Below are 23790 nucleotides of genomic sequence, written 5' to 3' on the forward strand. Positions count from 1 at the left end.
TAGACCTCTCTGAAGTTACAATTTCTGACCATATAATGTAGAAAACGTTGACATAGTTTTCTTGAGCTTTCTAAAATCATTTTAACTACACAAATATATTTCCTTAGATATCCGTATACCTGAACATAATTACAGAACCTCTAATTAAAGTGCAATTTAAATTTAATTACACGAAGCGAAACTAGAGTGCAATTACTTCTAAGACTAGTCATGTGAATGTAATGCATTTATAAACCGCCCTTTGTTTCTAGATTTGGTCCGAAAGAAATTAAAATTGTTTGTGTAAGCTTGATCGAGTCCATCACAGCTTGAAGCTACCGGAGATGATGGCCGCGTCAAAACAAGTCTGTCTAGGGAGTGTCGTTCAAGTTAATGGGATGCTAGGCTTTCGCGTCTGGCTGAGCCAGTCAAGAGTGAGCGAGAGAGATGGAGGGACATATGGGATGCTAGGCTTTAGCGTCTGGCTGAGCCAGTCAAGAGTGAGCGAGAGAGATGGAGGGACATGAATGACGCGATAATGGATTAGCCTTATTAGAAATCAAAACAGAGTTCCGTTAGGGTCGAGATCGGGAGGACATGTTGTTTTTAATGACTTCTAACACACAAGGAATCTTTCTTAGCGAAACAATAAACTACATTGTAATACGGAACGTTCAAACAAGTATTTATTATTCATTATAAGTTTGCCTATCCATTTAACTACTGCATTTCGGAATAATTACAGAAAATGTACCATCTAATACGTTTGTTTTAATTTAATGTATATTCAGAAGAAAATACTGAAAAAAATAAATTACACATATGGCAAAGATAAACAAAAAATGTAGCCTACTGAAGGTCTCGAACATTTCAGGCAATCTAAACAAATGAATGATAGAGTTATGTTAACGTTATGTTATGTTATGTTGTGTTGTGTTGTGTTGTGTTGTGTTGTGTTGTGTCGTGTCGTGTCATTTCGTGTCGTGTCGTGTCGTGTCATGTCATGTCATGACATGTCACATGTCACATGTCACATGTCACATGTCACATGTCACATGTCACATGTCATATGTCATATGTCACATGTCACATGTCACATGTCACATGTCACATGTCACATGTCACATGTCACATGTCACATGTCACATGTCACATGTCACATGTCACATGTCACATGTCACATGTCACATGTCACATGTCACATGTCACATGTCACATGTCACATGTCACATGTCACATGTCACATGTCATGTCATGCTATGTTATGTTATGTTATGTTATGAGTTGCGTAGGCTACGTTCAGCGCATAGCGTGCTGTTTATCGCCTACTATGGATATCAAACACAGTTTACACATACACATTTTGCTTTTTCAAATTTATAATACCCCCACCCCCACCCCTTTACACACAGCACCCTCACGTTACGTTAACTGAATATAAAGTTAGCCATAAAGTTTCCATGGGCATAATCGACTTCAGCTTAAATTATTGTAACTGAATATAAAGTTAGCCATAAAGTTTCCAAGGGCATAATCGACTTCAGCTTAAATTATTGTAACTGAATATAAAGTTAGCCATAAAGTTTCCATGGGCATAATCGACGTCAGCTTAAATTATTGTAACTGAATATTATAAAGTTAGCCAAAACTTTACAAAAAAAAAAAACTTTAAAATATAAAAAATAGTATAACTCATACTATTAACAAAATATGTTAACTTGAACTGGTTATTGATAAAATAAACATTTCGGTGTCTAAAATGTGAACAAGTTTATTTTCTCTACCTAAATACAGCCAAGTTATTTTGTTTATGTACCAAACCCATAATATATGACAAGGCTAAAAAAATGTGAAGTTTGAAGTTTTATAATTGTCACAGTATTAATGTCTAACATTTGAGCAAGAATTATTCAATAGAAAAGCAAAGTGACACTGTATCCTATTGTGTTGCAGTCTTTTGACGAGAGCAAGTCGTCCTATAAAACATCTTTAGACAGGAGCTACTCCAACGAGCAGTCGCTGTACAGCCCAAAACACGACACGACACTACAGCTGGAGGAGGCAAAGAAAGAGGCGGACAATGTGTGTGATTTTGTCTGCACGTCAACAACCATCATCTGCAGCAGTAGTGAGTACATCTCATGATATCTAGGTCAACGGCAATTTATTGAGTAGTGAGTACATCTAGTGTTAAGTAGCTCGCAGGCATTTGAGTAATTGTAGCATCTAAAGTTGAGTAGATCGAAGTTTGTTCGATTGGGTCCATCTTGTAATAGGTAGAATAGGTATGGTTGAGTAAATCAGTTGTTTTAAGACGCATTATTGGGTTCAACTATAGGCATATATGTAGCAATGCCAATGAGCCATAGAGGGGTGGAGGGGAATGGAGTACGTACCTAGGGTATTTTGTAACTAGAGACAGCGTTAAGTATGGACAGCATTACGTGGATAAAGTAACAAGTGCAGACAGCACTGAGTGCAGACAGCACTGAGTGCAGACAGCATTGAGTGCAGACAGCATTGAGTGCAGACAGCACTGAGTGCAGACAGCATTGAGTGCAGAAAACACTGAGTGCAGACAGCACTGAGTGCAGAAAACAATGAGTGCAGACAGCACTGAGTGCAGACAACACTGAGTGCAGACAGCACTGAGTGCAGACAGCAATGAGTGCACACAACACTGAGTGCAGATAGCACTGAGTGCAGAAAGCTTTAAGTATATACACTGAAAGAAACACCGCTCTTTGTATTCACTGAAAGAAAAGACGGCTCTTTGTACATTGAAATGTGAATATTCCTAGTTAGTTTTTAGCTCTGGGCGAGGTCATTGATCCCGTTACTTTATTTTTCTAAGTGGCTTGGTTAGTCATTTTATTCTGAATGTGTTCTGACTAACATACGGATAATTTTTTGTGGGTTTGGCGAAATAAGCACCAACTTACCTCTTGTTGCCTGTAGGTTTGACGAAAAAAGCACCAACTTACCTCTTGTTGCCTGTAGGTTTGACGAAAAAAGCACCAACTTACCTCTTGTTGCCTGTAGGTTTGACGAAATAAGCATCAACTTACCTCTTGTTGCCTATAGGTTTGACGAAATAAGCATCAACTTACCTCTTGTTGCCTGTAGGTTTGACGAAATAAGCACCAACTTACCTCTTGTTGCCTGTAGGTTTGACGAAATAAGCACCAACTTACCTCTTGTTGCCTGTGACGAAATAAACGGACAGCTGGAACGCTCACTTGTACTTACACTTGAAACTCGTCCCGTCAGAAACCAAACTGTCCAACAAGTCTTCTCATTAGGCTAACTATGTAATCAGACGATTGGGGTGTCAGCCTTAAAGCTCCATTATTTTAGCGAGAGCTACCTACACTCCTTTAAGTACCGGAATTAACAAGCAGTGATGACAGCTGCTTCAGTGAGGTCTTTCATGTTTGGAAGTTATTTTGTGAGAGGCAAAGCCCAGGCGTTTCCAATATGACATTTTATTTTATAATTTCAAACTAATCTTGAGAGTAAACATTGAACGCGCATTTATCTGGTTACACCAAAAGCGTGAATGGTAAAGTAGAGTTTAGCTGTAGGGTCAGGGGTAGCTGCCCTCCTACCCCTTCCACTCCGACACCCCACTCTAAAATCCGCCACTGAAATGTTTTGTGCCAACAAAAACCAATATAAAAAATAAAAAACGCTGAACGAAAACACCCTACGCCGTTGTCTTTATTGTAAAAGTCTGGCTAACCAGCAGTAATTGGCCATTAACTAATTATTCCCTCAAATTTGGCTGGTTTTTGTTTTTGTGTTTTTTGTTGTTTTGTATTTGTTGATTTTGGCTGTAATTTTGTTGACAAAACACAATTAGTGTTTCATTACCCCTGCTATGCTCTTCGATTTTAGTTGCCCCCAACTGTACTTTAGATGTGAGGTCAGACGTAATAAAGGAAGTACTCAAATATTTAAACGTCCAACACCCTACCACCCAACAGTAGACTCAGCAATGTTCCCCAAACTACACGCTATCAAATATTGATGACCCGTACAGAAACCATCGTAGATCCATTGACTGGCAATTTGTTTATTTCCCTTGAATAACATTTCTGCTCGTTTTCACCACGAAAAAAAGGTTTTATAATTTATTTACACAGTATAACTTAAGCCTAATTTCTACAATAAATCCATGTGTGTAGCTGCAACTAACTTGACTTTTCTAACCGTGAGTAGTTCAAAACCTCTCGCCTATTCATTTCAACTAAAAATCATTTGTCTTGCGTGTACCTCCTTAAGTTTATTTTGTATTATGCACCTCATTTACAATCAACACTGCCTATCTTGAAACCCCTTAGAGCACCTATGTTATAAGGTAACTTCCCTCGACTAGACATTGCTTTAAGCACACAACACTAGAATATTATCATGAAAGCCCTAAATAAAATTCAAATACAATTGAAGCTGCGCGACCCAAATCTATAATCTCCTTATTCAAATATTTCTCCTAGGGACAAATGTAATGTAAACAAACTGGTTTGTGAGAGGAACATCAAATATCATCATCTTCCTATAGGATTTTAACATTCTAGCATTTTATCATCCTACGGCCCAACAATTTGGGATGACATTCCGCTGTTGTATCGCAAAATGCTGTTTGTACTACTCAAATAAATACAGAGATCTTATTCGTTTTGTCTCAATAACTGTTTCAACATGAAGCAGCAATAGCTTTGTTTTAAGCATTAACAAGTACAAACTATTTGTATCTACCAGCCTTCATCACGTCAGCCGTAGGACTCTCAATTATCATACCTGTTGTCATGATTGTATTAGGTGAGTAACGTGCCTGTTGTCATGATTGTATTAGGTTAGTAACATAGCTGTTGTCATGATTGAATTAGGTGAGTAACGTGCCTGTTGTCATGATTGCATTAGGTGACTAACATACCTGTTGTCATGATTGTATTAGGTGAGTAACATACCTGTTGTCATGATTGCATTAGGTGAGTAACATACCTGTTGTCATGATTGCATTAGGTGAGTAACGTGCCTGTTGTCATGATTGCATTAGGTGAGTAACGTGCCTGTTGTCATGATTGTATTAGGTTAGTAACATAGCTGTTGTCATGATTGTATTAGGTTAGTAACATGGCTGTTGTCATGATTGCATTAGGTCAGAATCATATTTGTAATGATTGTATTGCTATTGGGCATGCAGTTTAATTCCCCAATAGGTATTCTCCAATTGTGTATTGTGTCATTGATCAATTCACAGAAAACGTGATTTTAATCGTAGAAAAGCAGAAAGGGAGTAAAATAAACCGGGAGTGATCTCCCTTAAACTTTCTCGAATATTCTTATATAACACTACGGCGGATGGCAACTCGGGACATAGACAATATTTTTAATCCATTTTTAATTATTTGAACTTTTTAAAATAGAATAGAATCTAGTAGAAAAAAGAATTGCACAACAAGTGAACGCCAAATATATTGTGTATATTAGTGCAAAATATTATTAGTACTTAATAACTTTACATGCGTTTTTTTTTTTTGAGAAATCGGAAATGGCCTAAATTACTACTTCCGGTCAAGAGAATTGTCTCAAAATTTGACAGAAGGCATAAAATTAGATATTTACTTATATGTGAAATCACTGAAAAGTCAATACGGATCTACAAATTTGATATATTTATATATGAAATTTCATCAACCTAGCTGTAACGGTACTCAAGTTATTGTGTTTACAGACACACATACACACATACACGCACACAGACATACGGACAAGATCGCAAAATTATGTTTTTCCGACTGTGGGAGGTGTAAAACGTCGAGATTAGCAATAATCTCGTTTTTTTAGTTTTGCACGATTAAATTAATTTCTCTATACTTTGTATACGAGAAAGTAAAAAGTCAATTGACCTTAAACAACTGGATCAGATTTGTTAAGCTTTAGTATTATAACTCTGGTCTGTGGCCGGTTTACCCTTCGACTTTGAGATCTAAGGGTGATCCGGGACGTGTTAAAGTCTAGCTAGGACAAAATCGTTTGTACCGTGTCTTTTGATCAGCGACTTCGAGTCAAACGGTAGAACATTGATCTCTAGATGAACCGTTAGCCGCGTCACTGAGTAGACTACAGAGGCAGACAGTGATTGAAGGGTCACGCCAAGTCTGCTGGGGTGGGAGGGGGGGAGGGTGGCGGGGATAATAGCCAGTAGCCGATAGGTGAAGTACCGATACCAGTTAGTTCACTGTTGTTGTTTTTTTTACACTTGGATCTAACATTTTAAAACATGAAATGTTAAGTGAACATAGTTCTAACCAATCAATACTTCGAAAGGAACATGTATTGGAGGAAGTTTATTACTTTTTTATTAGTAAATTCACTTATCCACTTATACATGAAATAAACTGTATTAAAATCATTTGAATACGTGTATTTGAATTTCTGATAAAATTGATAACCAGAGACCATCTCCTGTCTCAAGTTATCAAAGAGATAGCAGACATAGGTCTCAATCTGTCACAGAGATAGCAAACATCTGTCTCAATCTGTCACAGAGATAGCAGACATATGTCTTAATCTGTCACAGTTATAGCAGACATATGTCTTAATCTGTCACAGTGATAGCAGACATATGTCTTAATCTGTCACAGTGATAGCAGACATATGTCTTAATCTGTCACAGTGATAGCAGACATATGTCTTAATCTGTCACAGTGATAGCAGACATATGTCTTAATCTGTCACAGTGATAGCAGACATATGTCTTAATCTGTCACAGTGATAGCAGACATATGTCTTAATCTGTCACAGTGATAGCAGACATATGTCTTAATCTGTCACAGAGATAGCAGACATATGTCTTAATCTGTCACAGTTATAGCAGACATATGTCTTAATCTGTCACAGTGATAGCAGACATCTACTGTCTTAAGTTAAACCAGAGATGACAGACTTGCCTTCTTCTAACTGCCAAAAGGATGACAGACTTGCCTTCTCCTAACTGCCACAGAGATGACAGACTTGCCTTCTTCTAACTGTTACAGAGATGACAGACTTGCCTTCTTCTAACTGCCAAAAGGATGACAGACTTGACTTCTTCTAACTACCCATAAGATGACAGACTTGCCTTCTCCTAACTACCCATAAGATGACAGACTTGCCTTCTTCTAACTGTTACAGAGATGACAGACTTGCCTTCTTCTAACTGTTACAGAGATGACAGACTTGCCTTCTCCTAACTGCCACAGAGATGACAGACTTGCCTTCTCCTAACTGCAACAGAGATGACAGAGTTGCCTTCTCCTAACTGCCACAGAGATGACAGACTTGCCTTCTCCTAACTGCCACAGAGATGACAGACTTGCCTTCTCCTAACTGCCACAGAGATGACAGACTTGCCTTCTCCTAACTGTCACAGAGATGACAGACTTGCCTTCTTCTAACTGTCACAGAGATGACAGACTTGCCTTCTTCTAACTGTTACAGAGATGACAGACTTGCCTTCTCCTAACTGCAACAGAGATGACAGACTTGCCTTCTCCTAACTGCCACAGAGATGACAGACTTGCCTTCTCCTAACTGCCACAGAGATGACAGACTTGCCTTCTCCTAACTGTCACAGAGATGACAGACTTGCCTTCTTCTAACTGTCACAGAGATGACAGACTTGCCTTCTTCTAACTGTCACAGAGATGACAGACTTGCCTTCTCCTAACTGCCACAGAGATGACAGACTTGCCTTCTTCTAACTGTCACAGAGATGACAGACTTGCCTTCTCCTAACTACCCATAAGATGACAGACTTGCCTTCTCCTAACTACCCATAAGATGACAGACTTGCCTTCTCCTAACTGTCACAGAGATGACAGACTTGCCTTCTCCTAACTGCCATTAACTCGGTGATTGAATCCCCTCGTGTATTAACCTCACCACCCCCGCCCACATGCACTACGGCTAAGGTATCGGTTAGACCACGTGTTCCAATCGATCAAAGAGCCTGGTTACATGAACCAACTCCTTGTTAACAGCGGCGCATTCACTCCAGTTGTTCCAGTCATTTCACTCCTGCTGTTTCAGTCATTTCACTCCTCTTGTTCCAGTCATTTCACTCTTTTCAGTCATTTCACTCCTCTTGTTGCAGTCATTTCACTCCTGCTTTTCCAGTCATTTCACTCTTTTCAGTCATTTCACTCCTCTTGTTGCAGTCATTTCACTCCTGTTGTTCCAGTCATTTCACTCCTGTTGTTCCAGTCATTTCACTCCTGTTGTTCCAGTCATTTCACTCCTCTTGTTGCAGTCATTTCACTCCTCTTGTTGCAGTCATTTCACTCTTTTCAGTCATTTCACTCCTCTTGTTGCAGTCATTTCACTCTTTTCAGTCATTTCACTCCTCTTGTTGCAGTCATTTCATTCCTGCTTTTCCAGTCATTTCACTCTTTTCAGTCATTTCACTCCTGCTGTTTCAGTCATTTCACTCCTCTTGTTCCAGTCATTTCACTCCTGCTGTTCCAGTCATTTCACTCCTCTTGTTGCAGTCATTTCACTCCTGCTTTTCCAGTCATTTCACTCTTTTCAGTCATTTCACTCCTGCTGTTCCAGTCATTTCACTCCTCTTGTTCCAGTCATTTCACTCCTGTTGTTCCAGTCATTTCACTCCTCTTGTTGCAGTCATTTCACTCTTTTCAGTCATTTCACTCCTCTTGTTCCAGTCATTTCACTCCTGTTTTTCCAGTCATTTCACTCCTGTTTTTCCAGTCATTTCACTCCTCTTGTTAAAGTCATTTCACTCCAGTTTTTCCAGTCATTTCAATCCTCTTGTTCCAGTCATTTCACTCCTGTTTTTAGATTCATTTCACTCATGTTTTTAGATTCATTTCACTCCTCTTGTTGCAGTCATTTCACTCCTCTTGTTGCAGTCATTTCACTCCTCTTGTTCCAGTCATTTCACTCCTCTTGTTCCAGTCATTTCACTCCTGTTTTTCCAGTCATTTCACTCCTGTTTTTAGATTCATTTCACTCATGTTTTTAGATTCATTTCACTGCTCTTGTTGCAGTCATTTCACTCCTCTTGTTCCAGTCATTTCACTCCTCTTGTTCCAGTCATTTCACTCCTCTTGTTCCAGTCATTTCACTCCTCTTGTTCCAGTCATTTCACTCCTGTTTTTCCAGTCATTTTACTCCTCTTGTTCCAGTCATTTCACTCCTTTTGTTGCAGTCATTTCACTCCTGTTTTTAGATTCATTTCACTCATGTTTTTAGATTCATTTCACTCCTCTTGTTCCAGTCATTTCACTCCTCTTGTTCCAGTCATTTCACTCCTCTTGTTCCAGTCATTTCACTCCTGTTTTTCCAGTCATTTTACTCCTCTTGTTCCAGTCATTTCACTCCTTTTGTTGCAGTCATTTCACTCCTGTTTTTAGATTCATTTCACTCATGTTTTTAGATTCATTTCACTCCTCTTGTTCCAGTCATTTCACTCCTCTTGTTCCAGTCATTTCACTCCTCTTGTTCCAGTCATTTCACTCCTGTTTTTAGATTCATTTCACTCATGTTTTTAGATTCATTTCACTCCTCTTGTTCCAGTCATTTCACTCCTCTTGTTCCAGTCATTTCACTCCTCTTGTTCCAGTCATTTCACTCCTCTTGTTCCAGTCATTTCACTCCAGGTGTTCCAGTCATTTCACTCCAGTTGTTCCAGTCATTTCAATCCTCTGGTTCCAGTCATTTCACTCCTGTTTTTTCAGTCATTTCACTCCTGTTTTTCCAGTCATTTCACTCCTGTTTTTTCAGTCATTTCACTCCTGTTTTTCCAGTCATTTCACTCCTCTTGTTCCAGTCATTTCACTCCTGCTGTTCCAGATGTGTGCACGCCAAAAGTTTGAACGATTTATCTCATCTGTTGTATCGGCGGTCCCCAGCTAACACACACACGCCAACACTTTATAGCTTTATATATCTGCAGTTTATATCAGTATGGGTTAACGACTAATTCCCGAAAAACACTTGCCCGTATGCCGATGTATTGAATGGACATTTGCCCGAATGGGATACTTACCCGAATACGACAAATGCCCAAATGGACACTTGCCCGAATACAACAAATGCCCGAAAGCCACTTGCCCGATGGCCGTTAGCCCGAAAAATGTAAATATTAAATAAAACTTATATTATGTAATATTATTTCTTTTTTCCAAATTTTTGAATGCTATGTTGCGGCTGTGTCTTTGCTACTCAAATGCTTTTATTAAATGCTGTTATTACATTGTAATTTTTTATAATGGCCAATGTGAAAAAATGTATCCGCGCCTACTGTTGTTACCGTTATTAAAAAGTTAGAGAAATAAATAAAATAGTTTTCACAAATCCCACTGCATGTCTCTATGAAGCTATTAGACATTGTGTACAGATTCTACTTTTTGTGACGACGTGTGACGATGTAACTGTCTGTAACAACGGTTGGAATGAAGTCACAGCATTAAGCGACGACCACCACTAAAAGGACAGTGTCCAGAGATTTACTGACATGACAGCATGTTGCTGTCACACGGCTGTCAGAATTATCTTGAAAAACGCAAACAATAGTTCACTTTGAAACAACCATTCAGCGTTTTATTTATAAAAAATATGACAACCTTTTTTACTTTCTCGTATATACGAAGTATAGAGAAAGTCTTGTAATCGTGCAAAAAAAAAAAATCGCGATTTTTACAAATCTCGGTGTTTTACACCTCACTGATACGGAGAAACATAATTTTGCAATCTTGTCCGTATGTCTGTGTGTCTGTCTGTGTGTCTGTCTGTCTGTCTGTCTGTGTGTCCGTGTGTAAACACGATAACTTGAGTACCGTTACAGCTAGGTTGATGAAATTCCATATATAAGTATTTTATCAAAATCAAAGATCCGTATCAACCTTTGAGCGATTTCCGATAACCGGAAGTGGTACTTTTCCTACTTTGAATTTTTCAAAAGCCTATAACTTGAGTACTATTTTAGATAGATAAATGAAATTTCACATGTAAGTAAAAGATCTAATTCTCTACCTTTTGTTAAATTTTGAGTAATTTCCGTTGACTGGAAGTAGTCATTTACGCTACTTCCGATTTCTCAAAAAACTAATGTAAATTTTAAAAGTACTAATAATATTGCGCACTATTATGCGCTTTTTTATTTGGCGTTCACTTGGTGTGCAATTAATTTGTCTACGATATTTTATTCTATTTTTAAAACTTTAAGTATTGAAAATGGATTAAAAATCATGTCTATAGCCCGAGTTCCCATCCCCTGTTATTTTATATAAGAGTATTTGAGAAAGTTTAGGGGAGATCACTCCCGGTTTATTTACTATAGAGCACATTCTAAAATATCGGTAGGGTGGCGGGCACCACCTATTTTAAATCGACAAACTCCATCCATAACTTGTCATTTTCCCATAATTTATTTTCTTCTTTTCTTTTTTTCTTATAGTCATAATGTAATAATAAATAATAAATAAAAATATTTCAAAATAATAAAATTATTTGGCATTTTTTTTCAAATTGCATACACACAGAGAAAAGTATTTACAAAACGTAAATAGTGCAGTCTGGCTCGCCGCTAGACAAGTTGGGACAAGTATCGAACATATTTAATAAACCTAGGCAGTCCAAAAAAAAATTAAAACTGTAACAAATAAATCTGTCTCGGTCGAATAGTGAGAGGCGGGCACATACGAATCATTCAGCGGGCGCCATGGCGCCCGCGGGCACAGGGTTGGGAACCCCTGCCCTAGAGAAAGTTGTAGAAAAGTGGTAACATAGTCTTAACGAAAGTGTAGAAAAGAAATTGTTAACATAGCCTTAATGAAAGTTCTAGAAATTAAACTGTTAACATAGCCTGAAAGTTCTAGAGAAGAAATTGTAAGCATAACCTAAACTGAAAGTTCTAGAAAAGAAATTGTATGCATAACCTAAACTGAAAGACTTACCCTCGTCTGTCGTCTGCTACAGCCATGTGAAGACACCACGTGACCCTGCGGGTTAAATAACAATCTGGGAGACCGGAAACGTGACATTAAGGGATTAAAGATTAGCTCTAGCATCTCATGGGCAGCTCCCGCAGTCATGTGTGACGTCCGACTCAGTGACGTCATCAAATATTCAAGAACGTTCTGGTAAAAAAATCACTCATTAAAAGGTTGAGGAAAACACATTATCAACAAATACACCGAAGGCCTTTTACGTAGATGTTTTTATCGCTCCTCGCTGCCAAGTGTTCTAAAAAAAAATAATCTCAACAACGGATATAACTGATTCAAGTGTGGTTGCTTTTGTAAACTAACTACACCAGTTGTGCTAAATCTCGCCATAAAGCCCCGGTGGTAGCCTCAGGTAGCAGATTGGTAATCCTCTTCTGCGCTAAGCCGATTACCTCACGGAGCGATGCTTGGATTAACCAGAGGGAAACCTTCTCGTCTGCTAGAATCAGACAATCGCCCGAAATCATTTGAACCGTACGGCTTTCCTACACGACAATTTTTCAAACTAGAATAGATCATGCTATAAATAAAGCAGAAAGTTGCTGCTCTGTGAACTTACACTCCACGTAACATAAAAAGCATAAACGCCGTTTGAAATCAGTTGCAGCAACTAATACCTATCTATATCGCTATGTCTTGATCTGATGATTTAAGCGGTCTGAATGAGCTCAGTTGAAGTTGAATCCCTTTGTTTGACTGCTGACATACACATTGAATATGTGTGTGTTCGTGTGCGTGTTTGTGTGTGCCTGTGTGTGTCTGCCGGGTATCTGCGTGTGTGTGGTATGTGTCTCCGCTTTTGTGTGCAGGTGCGGGTGTGCATGTGTGTGTTTGCGTGTATGTTTGTATGAGTGAATAAACAATATTTTTAGGTGTGTTTCCCAAAATAAATATGTCACTGTACGATTACATTAAAATAAACATAATTATAGCACACATTTTTTTAGCCCAGAACTTGAGTTTAAAGTGTTAAATTTACCTGTACATAATCATCGAAAGATTAAAAGATAGTACACATATTGAATGACAACATTATGACTTACTAACGTTATATAACAGTTCCATAACCCAGATTCCCACATACTCTCTAACTAATCTACAACCTACGCCCTCTGTAAACCACAATACAGTGCGATATTAAATAATGAATTATTGTTTCGATTAAATACATAAGAACATCATCTTAGAGGATTTCGCATTTTAAATGTTCATTAGAAACAAATGTTAAGTTTTATATCGTAGTATCAAGTTTTTCATCCTACTCTTCCAAGCAGCAGAGAGTGAGCTATAAATAAAACCTATCACCCAGACATTTGAAAATTGACGAAAAAATTTGCCAAAAAAAAACTATTACACATACACACATAATTTTTTTACCATAATAGTAATTAATAAGGAGCTATAAAACAGCACATAAAAGAAAGTTAACGTATGATGCAAACATTTTTTTAAAATAATATAACCAAAAAATTTTCACTAAGTAATTTGTGGCTGCGGTTTTCCAACATTTAAGCCCTTCCTGCTGAAAATACACTGGGAGATGCATAACAGGATAGCCTATCGCTGGAACTAGAAGATATCCATTGTGAATAATTTTGAAATTTTTAGAATTTTTCAAAGTCAGACAAAAAAAATTGAACTTAGAAATTTTCTAAAAACTTTATCCCTCATTAGAATCCTATGATTTTAGTTCAGACGATAGCCATTAACGCAAGGAAGGTTTATAGCAAATTTTAAGTACTTTACTTATGGTTTCGGAAAATTGTTTACAAAAAAATTCAAAATGTAATAAAATATGAACAAAATAATTTTTTGCAAATATGTTGCTATACATATACCCTACAATTTATATACTGTATTATAGCAGAAGAACCGTTACTACTGCTGTACAATTTTGACATGTGTATGTCGAATAGTTTTTTTTTGGTGAATATTTTTGTTTTCCTCCCTTAGTCTGGGTGATACTGCCCCCTTTTAAGGTAGTGAACACAGGTTACTCTGTAACTCTCCCTACCCCATCAAGCGCCATATAACAAATTATCTTTCCAGCACTTCCCCTTTAAGTAAACCTCAAACCTATTCCATTTGACCCAGCCAATACAGTTACGGCAATACCTTAGCACTGTAGAACATATGATATAAGACATATCCCCTTTTTTCTCATCTGCTAAATGGACAGCTTGACCCGTGAGAAATTTCCTCCAGATAGACAAAAGGGTAGACAATCTTCATTTCCTCAGGATATGGGACAGGAAATGACGCTTTCTTACAATGAAATTTAAACTTCAATTCAGGAAAGAATTTTTTTCTCTCATCTCTGAACCCACACTGACTTCTCCGAGGCAATGCTGGTTATTTGTGTAACCCATTGATTTTAGGCTGGTCCAAAATTTAGCTGTTGTTTTTGTGTCAAATATAAGGCAAATTGCAAAGAAAACTGCATGTGTTTAAATGTATACATTTTAAATTTAGTGATGTAATGTAATGTAATGTTGGACGGGAAGTCACGGTAGTAGATGTAAGCAGAAAACACGTGTCATGACATGTAAGGGTGTTTAACTTGTCATGTAAGGGTGTTTTACTTGTCATGTAAGGGTTGTAACTTGTCATATAAGGGTGTTTAACTTGTCATGTAAGGGTGTTTAACTTGTCAAGTCACGTGAGATTTTACATTGATATCAACATATTTATCAACTTGATGACCTTTTGACCTCTACTGACATTTACAATTTTTATTTAAGAACCACTGTATAACAAAAATGAACAGGATAAAAAAAAATCTATAGTCACATCATTACCCGACTTAGTACTTTTCCCAGGGAAATCTCTTCGACTTTCGGGTATTGAAAATTAGATTAGAACTTTGGAGTCTGTGTAGTCTTTAATTAGGCAAGACGAGCGCCCGAATCTCACACAAGCAAGTAGACAAGGTATTTGTTTTAGACAACCAAGTAGACAAGGTATTTGTTTTAGACAACCAGTAGACAAGGTATTTGTTTTAGACAACCAAGTAGACAAGGTATTTGTTTTAGACAACCAAGTAGACAAGGTATTTGTTTTAGACAACCAAGTAGACAGGTATTTGTTTTAGACAAGCAAGTAGACAAGGTATTTGTTTTAGACAACCAAGTAGACAAGGTATTTGTTTTAGACAACCAAGTAGACAGGTATTTGTTTTAGACAAGCAAGTAGACAAGGTATTTGTTTTAGACAACCAAGTAGACAAGGTATTTGTTTTAGACAACCAAGTAGACAGGTATTTGTTTTAGACAAGCAAGTGGACAAGGTATTTGTTTTAGACAACCAAGTAGACAAGCAATTTGTTTTAGACAAGCAAGGAGGGGGTGGGCGGGGGTGCTGTCACCATTTAATTTGGGTGACACAAAGGCAAAAATAGCAAATTATATAAAGAAAAATGATGATTCCACTTAATTAAGTGATTATTTAGCGTGTTAAATAGTCTTATAAGAGCAAATTTGACAAATCCCGACAAGGGGTGGGGGTGGGGGGGTGACACCATGACGTAAACCTACTATTGATAGAGAAAATATACTACATCAATCTGTATTTATAACCGTCTATAGATAAATATCGTTAGTATTAACTGAGCACAGTTAAAAGCAATCGCCTTAGGGGTGTGGGGGGTAGGGGTGAGTGGGGGGAAGTTTCATTAACTCTTAGTTGCAAAAATGCCTGAGGTAAACGGTTTGGTTGAGAATCGTATTAACTTATATGATAATCCACGTAGGGGGTGGGGGTAAAAAATTAAATACATAAAAAAATATATGTAAATACATATACACATGCGTATTTACATATATATATATATATATATATATATATATATATATATATATATATATATATATATATATATATATATATATATATATATATATATATATATATATATATATATATATATATATATATAAACAAATTTTTTCTAATGATAAAATAACCTAACAAATTATTAAAAGGACATACACAAAAAAATACCTTTTAAAGTTGTATCTTGTTAAGAATTAAGATAGTTGAAAACGGCGTGCAGTTGTTATGTAATGGTATCACTTGCCACCATCAAGACCTAAAGTTACAAACTATCCTATTGGCTCTACGGCTACTAAGATCTCAGACAAATCAATATAGCTGCAGAATTTGTTGAGGACACACGCTAATTTTACTTTAAAATTCTAGTAAATAGTTTTAAATACGTTAAATTGTAAAATCGTTATAAAAAATATGTTTCAAATTCGTATTAATCAAGTGATATCAATGCGCTTGTTGTTTAAATGTATTAATTTACATAAATACAAAACATGCTGCAGCACTTGTTAAGAATATGTTGAGTGTTTTACCTCTTCAACACACCGCCCCTTGTTGCATAAATAAACAATTTACTTTTACTTTCAGGTGTAAAGTATATGGAAGATTGCCCGCTAGAGCCCAAAATCCCTATCTTCCACATCATTGGAGGTTGTTTTTGGCTACTCAAAATTGGAATCACAATATGGCGCTCAATACAGGCAAGAGACTTATGCGAACATGTTTTGTGTGCATTGACAATACGTTAGGAGGTTAAAAAAGAAATATTTAAAAAAATATTTTTCAATAAGGAATGTTTTTATTTCGTTGCACCGACCCAATGTTATCGTTGCACTGACTCCAATGTTATCGTTGCACTGACTCCAATGTTATCGTTGCACTGAATCCAATTTTATCGTTGCACTGACCCCAATGTTATAGTTGCACTGACTCCAATGTTATCGTTGCACCGACCCAATGTTATCGTTACACTGACCAAATGTTATCTAACGGCAGTACCGCCATCAGGGCAGTGTGGACGATCTGTTTGACTCGGACGGTGCCCAGAGAGGCATCACGTCAAAAACCTACCGCACCATGAACATCCTGCTCTCACTCTTTCTGCTCATCTGGCACATACTTGGGACAGTTTGGGTCCTCAGCATCTGGAAGCCACGATTCCAAGCCTTGTTGCACAGGTAATATTCGCATCATATCAAAAAACATGCCCATTAGGTGGTGTTCAGCGAAGTTTTTATCGCCTTGTAGATAGATATATATACATACCTTTGCTCCGCCACTGTAAATCTTTTTTAAATGTACCAATTTGGGAAAAGAACAGAACAGAAAAAAAATAAACGCAACACAAACACAACACAAACACAACACAACACAAACACAACACAATCACAACACAAACACAACACAACCACAACACAACCAAAACACAAACACAACACAAACACAACACAAACACAACACACACACAAAAGAAAACACAAACACAATGCAAACAAACACAATGCAAACACAAACGAAAACACAAACGCAACACACAAACACAAAAGACATCACTCATAAATTTGCATTCAATGAGTTGAATTTATTTTTAAATTACCTCCCTTGGAAAATTACAAAACAGTTTAATTAATTTGTTTTATCGACCGTATTATTAATAAATGTATCCACTTTTTCTAGAAATCTGAACGAAAATGAAATTTAACAGTGTTCCGTTTAATTTGTTTTAGCAATGTGCATGTATTTAATATTTTCTTTACGTTACGCGAAAGAGTAAGAACATTGGCAACTATAGAATAAATTTAAGTTGTTATATAAACAAGATCTCCGCTACTATGGAAGTAACAAAGATGTGTTTACTTCAATGGGCAAAATCTATAGCGATGTCGGATAGAAGGACTGACACACTGCTTGGCCGCTTATATATATATATATATATATATATATATATATATATATATATATATATATATATATATATATAGGCATAGGCATAGGCATAGGCATAGGCATAGGCATAGGCGTAGGCGTAGGCGTAGGCGTAGGCGTAGGCGTAGGCGTAGGCGTAGGCGTAGGCGTAGGCGTAGGCGTAGGCGTAGGCGTAGGCGTAGGCGTAGGCGTAGGCGTAGGCGTAGGCGTAGGCGTAGACGTAGACGTAGACGTAGACGTAGACGTAGACGTAGACGTAGACGTAGACGTAGACGTAGACGTAGACGTAGACGTAGACGTAGACGTAGACGTAGACGTAGACGTAGACGTAGACGTAGACGTAGACGTAGACGTAGACGTAGACGTAGACGTAGACGTAGACGTAGACGTAGACGTAGACGTAGACGTAGACGTAGACGTAGACGTAGACGTAGACGTAGACGTAGACGTAGACGTAGACGTAGACGTAGACGTAGACGTAGACGTAGACGTAGACGTAGACGTAGACGTAGACGTAGACGTAGACGTAGACGTAGACGTAGACGTAGACGTAGACGTAGACGTAGACGTAGACGTAGACGTAGACGTAGACGTAGACGTAGACGTAGACGTAGACGTAGACGTAGACGTAGACGTAGACGTAGACGTAGACGTAGACGTAGACGTAGACGTAGACGTAGACGTAGACGTAGACGTAGACGTAGACGTAGACGTAGACGTAGACGTAGACGTAGACGTAGACGTAGACGTAGACGTAGACGTAGACGTAGACGTAGACGTAGACGTAGACGTAGACGTAGACGTAGACGTAGACGTAGACGTAGACGTAGACGTAGACGTAGACGTAGACGTAGACGTAGACGTAGACGTAGACGTAGACGTAGACGTAGACGTAGACGTAGACGTAGACGTAGACGTAGACGTAGACGTAGACGTAGACGTAGACGTAGACGTAGACGTAGACGTAGACGTAGACGTAGACGTAGACGTAGACGTAGACGTAGACGTAGACGTAGACGTAGACATAGACATAGACATAGACATAGACATAGACATAGACATAGACATAGACATAGACATAGACATAGACATAGACATAGACATAGACATAGACATAGACATAGACATAGACATAGACATAGACATAGACATAGACATGGACATGGACATGGACATACACATGGACATGGACATGGACATGGACATGGACATGGACATGGACATGGACATGGACATGGACATGGACATGGACATGGACATGGACATGGACATGGACATGGACATGGACATGGACATGGACATGGACATGGACATGGACATGGACATGGACATGGACATGGACATGGACATGGACATGGACATGGACATGGACATGGACATGGACATGGACATGGACATGGACATGGACATGGACATGGACATGGACATGGACATGAGACATAGACATAGACATAGACATAGACATAGACATAGACATAGACATAGACATAGACATAGACATAGACATAGACATAGACATAGACATAGACATAGACATAGACATAGACATAGACATAGACATAGACATAGACATACACATACACATACACATACACATACACATACACATACACATACACATACACATACACATACACATACACATACACATACACATACACATACACATACACATACACATACACATACACATACACATACACATACACATACACATACACATACACATACACATACACATACACATACACATACACATACACATACACATACACATACACATACACATACACATACACATACACATACACATACACATACACATACACATACACATACACATACACATACACATACACATACACATACACATACACATACACATACACATACACATACACATACACATACACATACACATACACATACACATACACATACACATACACATACACATACACATACACATACACATACACATACACATACACATACACATACACATACACATACACATACACATACACATACACATACACATACACATACACATACACATACACATACACATACACATACACATACACATACACATACACATACACATACACATACACATACACATACACATACACATACACATACACATACACATACACATACACATACACATACACATACACATACACATACACATACACATACACATACACATACACATACACATACACATACACATACACATACACATACACATACACATACACATACACATACACATACACATACACATACACATACACATACACATACACATACACATACACATACACATACACATACACATACACATACACATACACATACACATACACATACACATACACATACACATACACATACACATACACATACACATACACATACACATACACATACACATACACATACACATACACATACACATACACATACACATACACATACACATACACATACACATACACATACACATACACATACACATACACATACACATACACATACACATACACATACACATACACATACACATACACATACACATACACATACACATACACATACACATACACATACACATACACATACACATACACATACACATACACATACACATACACATACACATACATATACATATACATATACATATACATATACATATACATATACATATACATATACATATACATATACATATACATATACATATACATATACATATACATATACATATACATATACATATACATATACATATACATATACATATACATATACATATACATATACATATACATATACATATACATATACATATACATATACATATACATATACATATACATATACATATACATATACATATACATATACATATACATATACATATACATATACATATACATATACATATACATATACATATACATATACATATACATATACATATACATATACATATACATATACATATACATATACATATACATATACATATACATATACATATACATATACATATACATATACATATACATATACATATACATATACATATACATATACATATACATATACATATACATATACATATACATATACATATACATATACATATACATATACATATACATATACATATACATATACATATACATATACATATACATATACATATACATATACATATACATATACATATACATATACATATACATATACATATACATATATTTTATTTTTATTTAACTTGCTTCCTCGTCCAGTCTGTCGTCATAAATCTAAACGCTCGAAAGAAATTTCGGGCACTTCTTACTGACAGATTCGTTTCAAATTTGGCACGTGGCTCAAAACATTAAGGCAGTGCAAAATGACATTACATTTGAATTATTTGGATAGATCATTTAATTTTTATGAATTATTAAAATTATGTCCCAATTGTGTCCGAACGATTCCGCTCTATTATACGAGCGTTAACATGTTCATTAGGTGCGCAATAGTTTTTAAACATGCAACTCTATTGTAAAATATAAAAAATTAAGGAACATTAGAAAAATTCATAAAATACGTTTTAATAACATGCTTTTATGTAATAATGCACTAAAAAGTAGAAAAAAATGATTTTCTTTAAATATATAATTATACACTACTATTTAAATAACTATAAAGAAAAGCGTGGGTGTCTTCCTAAATATTAGTGAAATAAAGTGACCCATGTTTTTAATTATAGTTATTTAAACAGTTGTGTATTATTATACACGAGCCGACCCGCTGCGTATCATACGCCGCTATTTAGTTGTTTTTTTCTACTTTTCAGTAATTTATAATTTGTGAATTCGACAGTACCAATGCTGCCATTGAAAATATTTGCTTAAAAACACTAACCCCCCCCCCCCCCCCCCCCCCCCACGTGAAAGCAGCCTCCTCTTAGTTACCTCCTCTAAGTTTAAAATCGTTTCAAACTAAATTATCTGCCCCTAATAGCCGTCACCAAACCCGTCTCTATGATTGTAAAATGTAAACAGAGTGAACACCGCTCACCAGATCATGTGGGGGTGGGGGTGGTAGTGGTGATAGAGAGGAAGAGAGGGGACTGCAAAGGCGCGCTTGCAGCTTGTTTTCTAACTGATCCCAGAAGAGAATTATATATATAGATTTAAAGAAAATAATTTACGTTCTATTTTTTAGTGCATTAAGAAATTTTTAAAATTGTTTTTACATATTTCTTTGATAACAATGTTTGTCTACAGACCAAACCAGTGGTGCGACAGATCCATTTATTTCTTCAGTGTGGCCATCATTGTGGGGGTGTATGCCGTCTTGGCCCTGGCCCTGCTTGGCATCTGTTGTCTGACGTGCGTGTACAAGACCAACAGCCTGTCTGGCTCTAGCAAACGGTAGTGTTCAGACCGGCAATCTTCGATAGGCCAATTAGCCTAGTTAAAATTGGTTACCATTTTTAGTTACATCACTGATTAGCCAGGTTTGTCTGGTAACTTTCTGGTAACTAACACCTGACACTATAGTTAGCCTTGTTAAACTGGTTAAACTGGTTAATCTACTAGTGGTATCGCTAGGTTGGATGTCACCCGGTGCGGCACTTCAAGGTGTCACCCACCCTCCCCCACCCCAAAAAAAGCAAAGTATATATATATTTATACAAATCAGTATATATATATATATATATATATATATATATATATATATATATATATATATATATATATATAGTTGTGTGTGTCGGCCTACATAGACCTATACTTTAAATGCCATATACGCGTTCACGTATGTGTATAAGCTTTAATCACTGCAGACTTAATAGTAACGATGTTTATCTATAGTCTATAAATAATACAGTTGGATATAACATTGTTTCCTCTATAGTTGGAACGTTTACGTCATGGTGTCACCCTCCAGCCTCTTGTAATAATTGTCGATTTGTACTTAAAAGTTTCCCTTTCAAACCTGAGGCAAGTGAAGTAGAGTTCACTTGTTTCTGTGACCTCGGCATATGAAGAGATAGTGTGGTCAGCACTATGCCCAGCCGCCTTTACTTTCCCTAACGTGAGTTAGGTACCCATCAGAGTTGGGTGGACTCAGGGACGGTCTACTGACTTGAACCCGGATTCGAACTCGAGACTTACTGGTTCGCAGTCCAGCTCTCTACCGCTAGACCACTCCGTCCCATACTTAAAAGACTTTTTTAAAAACATTTTTTAATCATAAATGGAATTGGCAATAGGCATTTTTCTTCGGTACATCTTGCAATATTTTGTCAAGGTGTCACCCCATAAAGCTATCACCCGGTGCACCGCCCCGCCTATGCTAGGCATCTGTAACCTACTGACAATTGTTGTTCTGGTTATCGTGGTTAACCAGGTTACGTAAGCTACATTGGTTAGTTTGGTTTCTATGGACTCATAGTTAACTTATAACGTAAAACTACATTAATCATCCTGCTTTAAAATGTCAAATGCGGATCACTAACTAAAGACATTTAAGCAACACTTATGCTCTTGATTTGTTTGTAAACAATGATGATAATAGCATTCATCATTGAAATCCGACAACGACTGAGGATATTGTATTGTTCGATTTCATTCTTAAATCGGGTTTGAGAGTAATTACTTGTTGATGTGTAGGGTCGTTAATTGTTGGTGTTTAGGGTAATAACTTGGTGTAAAGGGTCATTATTTGATGGTGTGTAAGGTCGTTACTTGTTGGTGTGTAGGGTCATTATTTGTTGGGGTGTATAGTCATTAATTGTTGGTGTCTAGGGTCATTAATTTTTTATGTGTAGTGTCATTAATTGTTGGCGTGTATAGTCAATAATTGTTGGTGTCTAGGGTCATTACTTGTTGATGTGTAGGGTCATTAATTGTTGTTGTGTAGGGTCATTAATTATTAGTGTGTAGGGTCATTAATTGATGGTGTGTAGGGTCATTAATTGTTGGTGTGTATAGTCACTAATTGTTGTTGTGTATAGTCATTAATTGTTGGT

The 23790-nt window shown here is 37.0% G+C and overlaps 1 protein-coding gene across 1 annotated transcript; it reads left to right on the forward strand.

Moving 5' to 3' along the window:
• The first annotated feature begins 326 nt into the window (after positions 1-326).
• Positions 327-22190, forward strand: LOC131940901 (transmembrane protein 272). Its single transcript, XM_059299807.1, has 6 exons — positions 327-479; positions 1933-2107; positions 4741-4800; positions 16407-16519; positions 16815-16996; positions 22040-22190. Exons 1-6 carry the CDS (start codon positions 327-329, stop codon positions 22188-22190), a joined length of 834 nt encoding a protein of 277 aa, XP_059155790.1.
• The last annotated feature ends 1600 nt before the right edge of the window (positions 22191-23790 follow it).

The sequence above is a fragment of the Physella acuta genome, unplaced genomic scaffold (genome assembly GCF_028476545.2).
Source record: "Physella acuta isolate Inbredline_101_S28 unplaced genomic scaffold, ASM2847654v3 ptg000335l, whole genome shotgun sequence".
Lineage (NCBI taxonomy): Eukaryota > Metazoa > Mollusca > Gastropoda > Physidae > Physella > Physella acuta.